The 3,483-nt window shown below is 46.5% G+C and overlaps 1 protein-coding gene across 1 annotated transcript; it reads left to right on the top strand.

Moving 5' to 3' along the window:
• The first annotated feature begins 6 nt into the window (after positions 1-6).
• On the top strand, positions 7-3,430 carry MAFB (v-maf avian musculoaponeurotic fibrosarcoma oncogene homolog B). Its single transcript, XM_009318665.1, has one exon. It carries the CDS (start codon positions 399-401, stop codon positions 1,332-1,334), a length of 936 nt encoding a protein of 311 aa, XP_009316940.1. The 5' UTR covers positions 7-398; the 3' UTR covers positions 1,335-3,430.
• The last annotated feature ends 53 nt before the right edge of the window (positions 3,431-3,483 follow it).

The following is a 3,483-nucleotide window of genomic DNA, read 5'->3' as shown; positions in this document are numbered from 1 at the left end:
TTCTTCTTCTTCCTGCACAGACCCGAAGGCAGCATCTTTGTTTTGTTTTGCTTTTGCCCTTTCTGCTACTGCTCCTTTCTCCTTGCAACCGGGTGTCTAAGTGCCAGGAGCTGCCGCAGCCTGCGGTGCGTTGCAAACGCTGATACAAAAGGACAGCAGACATCCAGGCGGCCCCGGGTGCCGGCTCGTCCTTGGCTTTGCCGCTCGGGACTGAAGAAGCCCCAGAAGCCGGGAGAAGGAGGCGGCGGCGGCGGTGGAGGGGGAGCAGAGGAAAGGAAGCGAGAAAGCAAAGCCAAAGTTGATTTGGAATAAGGGAGCGCGGCCAGCCCTCTGCCAGGCTGCGCGCTGGAGTGAGGTCTCCAGCCCCCTCCGCCGGGAGAGGTGCCCGCAAGACAGCGATGGCCGGAGAGCTCAGCATCGGAGCCGAGCTGCCCACTAGCCCCCTGGCCATGGAGTATGTCAACGACTTCGACCTGATGAAGTTCGACGTGAAGAAGGAGCCCCTGGGCAGGAACGACCGCTCGGGCAGGCACTGCACCCGCCAGCAGCCTGCCGGCTCCGTCTCCTCCACCCCCATCAGCACCCCCTGCAGCTCCGTGCCCTCCTCGCCCAGCTTCAGCCCCACCGAGCAGAAGACCCACTTGGAGGACCTGTACTGGATGGCCAACAGCTACCAGCAGATGAACCCCGAGGCGCTGAACCTCACCCCAGAGGATGCTGTCGAAGCCCTCATTGGGTCCCACCAGGTGTCCCAGCAGCTGCAGGGCTTCGAGAGCTTCCGGGCCCACCACCACCACCATCATCACCATCACCAACACCACCACCAGTACCCCGCGGTCACTCACGAAGACCTGGCCGGCAGGGGGCACCCTCACCACCACCACCATCATCACCACCAGGCCTCTCCCACTCCCTCCACCTCCTCCAGCTCCTCCCAGCAGCTCCAGAACTCGCACCAGCAGCATCCCCCCTCCAGCAGCGTGGAGGACCGGTTCTCGGATGACCAGCTGGTCTCCATGTCCGTGAGGGAGCTCAACAGGCACCTCCGAGGCTTCACCAAAGATGAGGTGATCCGCCTCAAGCAGAAGAGGAGGACCTTGAAGAACAGGGGCTATGCCCAGTCCTGCAGGTATAAACGTGTCCAGCAGAAACACCACCTGGAGAATGAAAAGACCCAGCTCATTCAGCAGGTGGAACAGCTCAAGCAAGAAGTGACCCGGCTCGCCAGAGAGAGAGACGCCTACAAGCTCAAGTGTGAGAAACTTGCCAGCAATGGCTTCAGAGAGGCCGGCTCCACCAGTGACAACCCGTCTTCCCCCGAGTTCTTCATGTGAGTGCTTAACAAAAATAATTAAAAAACAAACAAAAAACCCCACCCCCCAAACCTGACCCCTGTCACCTTCCCCCCCCCGCTCCCATCCTCCTCTGACATCTCCACCCATCTGTCTGCTTGACTAGAGAGAAAGAAGGAGAGAAAAATAGAGACTTGATTTTTTTTTTTTTTTCAGCATCCAGTCTTCTAGAGTAGCTGTGGGAAAAGTAGGCTGGGGGTGGGGACGGGAGAGGTAAAGTGCAACTTTTCGACTTTCGTTCGTGAGTTAGAGAGAGGGACAGAGGCAGAGGCGAAGGCGAAAAGGACAAGTGAAGCGTTTTATAGACCGCTTGCTTGCAGAACGAGATGGACTTTAAGAGAATAATAATAAAAAAGGACAATGAACAAGCCATCTATAACATACTGCCTGCTTGGAAAGAGAGAGGACATATACAACACCATCTCATGCACAATTTACCTGCTTGGAAAAAGAGAATAAATAAAAAGGACAATATATGCAAACTCTTCATATATTGCCTGCTTTGAGAAATAAGTTACAGGACTCGGATGGGACATTCAATCTAAGAAAGGAAAGAAAGAATGAAAGAAAGAAAGAAAAAACTCATCAGTTTTATTGCCTGCTTGATTATATAGAAAAATACGAAAATCTGCATTAAAAATATTAATCCTGCATGCTGGACATGTATGGTAATAATTTCTATTTTGTACCATTTTCTTGTTTAACTATAGCATGTTGATCATCGATCATAGATTTCTGTTGTTGTTTTGTTTCATCGATAAGAAAAGCATCACAAGTTATCAAACTTTTTACTGCTTGTGCAGTTTTGTTCGTTGGTTTTGCTCTCTTATTTTCTTTTATGGTTGTTAGCTTGTAAATATCTGCTACTTCAAACCGCACAGGAGAAAAAAAAAACAACACAAAAACAAAATAACATTTCAGCAGGCTGGTTATACGGTTTGTTTGGTATTAAAGAGATACTTAAGGAAAAAAAAAGTTATGGGCATTTTGCATTAGAAAAAAAACCCAACTTTGTATATCTGGTGCACTTTCAAGTTGTATTTTTTTTTTTTTAGTTTTCATTTTGGTTTTTGTTTGTTGGGGCAGAAGCAAAAACGCCTGAATGGCATTGACAAACCTAAACTTAACAGGGAAAAACTCTCATCGGTCACTAGAGCCTACTCCATGCTTTAAAGTGGCAGCGAAGCTCTTCCCTTCAGGACAATTCCCAGCCTGGAGCGGTTAGGCTTGGCCATATAGTTTCCCTTCTGATTGTACACTCAGGAAGCGAAGGACGGACGAGATACCAGTTCCTTTTAAGAAACAACTGCCCCTTGATTTTCGGTAAATAAAGAAAAAACCCTCCTCCTCGTTACGAGGCAAGTTGCGATAGCAGCGAGGGCTCCGTGTCGCCGCTGCAGTCAGGTTTCTCAATGGTAGCAGCGGATGAGTGGGCTGGAAGAGCGTGTAAAACTAAAACTTTTTTTTAAGGAGACATACTGCAACTTTTAAGTGTATTCTTTTGCAATGATTTGTAATCTGCTTCTCTGCTTCCCTATGCAGCGAGTGAAAGTTGTAGCCAAAATTTATTTGCAGTTGTATAGTAGTAGTAGTTTGGAGTCTTATGGGTGTTTTTATTACTTTTTTTTTTTTTTTTCCTCCTGCAGGTCAGTAAAAGGATTTACGTTGCACTGACAAAAATACCAAAATGAAAACTTATTTTTTAGTTTCCTTTTAGGATAGCTGGCACTGCTGGCCGGATGCATTTTAAGTTTGTATTAGTTTATAAATTAACAGTAATAACAAGATTGTAATGAACAGCATGGTGCTTGCAGTTTTAAATATTGTGGATATTAGTCATGCATCAGAAAACGATCTTTGGTTTTTACTGATTCAACTGTGTTGAAATCAAAACATTGCAGCAGCGGAAAAAAATGTTTTTATTTCATGTAAAGTTCTGAAGGGATCAATTTCAAATCCTGCTTATGATATGAAAAATATTAAAAAACCTGGTCTATTGTAGTTTTATTCAGACTGGTTTCTGTTTTTGGTTATTAAAATTGTTTCCTATTTTGCTTATTAAAATCATTGAAATGGCATTTCTTGGAGGGACCTGCTTCTCTGACGTCTCGTGTTCCGGAGAAAAAAAAAA

The sequence above is a fragment of the Pygoscelis adeliae genome, unplaced genomic scaffold, assembly GCF_000699105.1.
Source record: "Pygoscelis adeliae isolate BGI_AS28 unplaced genomic scaffold, ASM69910v1 Scaffold72, whole genome shotgun sequence".
In the NCBI taxonomy this organism is placed as follows: domain Eukaryota; kingdom Metazoa; phylum Chordata; class Aves; order Sphenisciformes; family Spheniscidae; genus Pygoscelis; species Pygoscelis adeliae.
The sequence above is the reverse complement of the archived record's forward strand: the minus strand, read 5'-3'. Positions and strand labels throughout refer to the sequence as shown.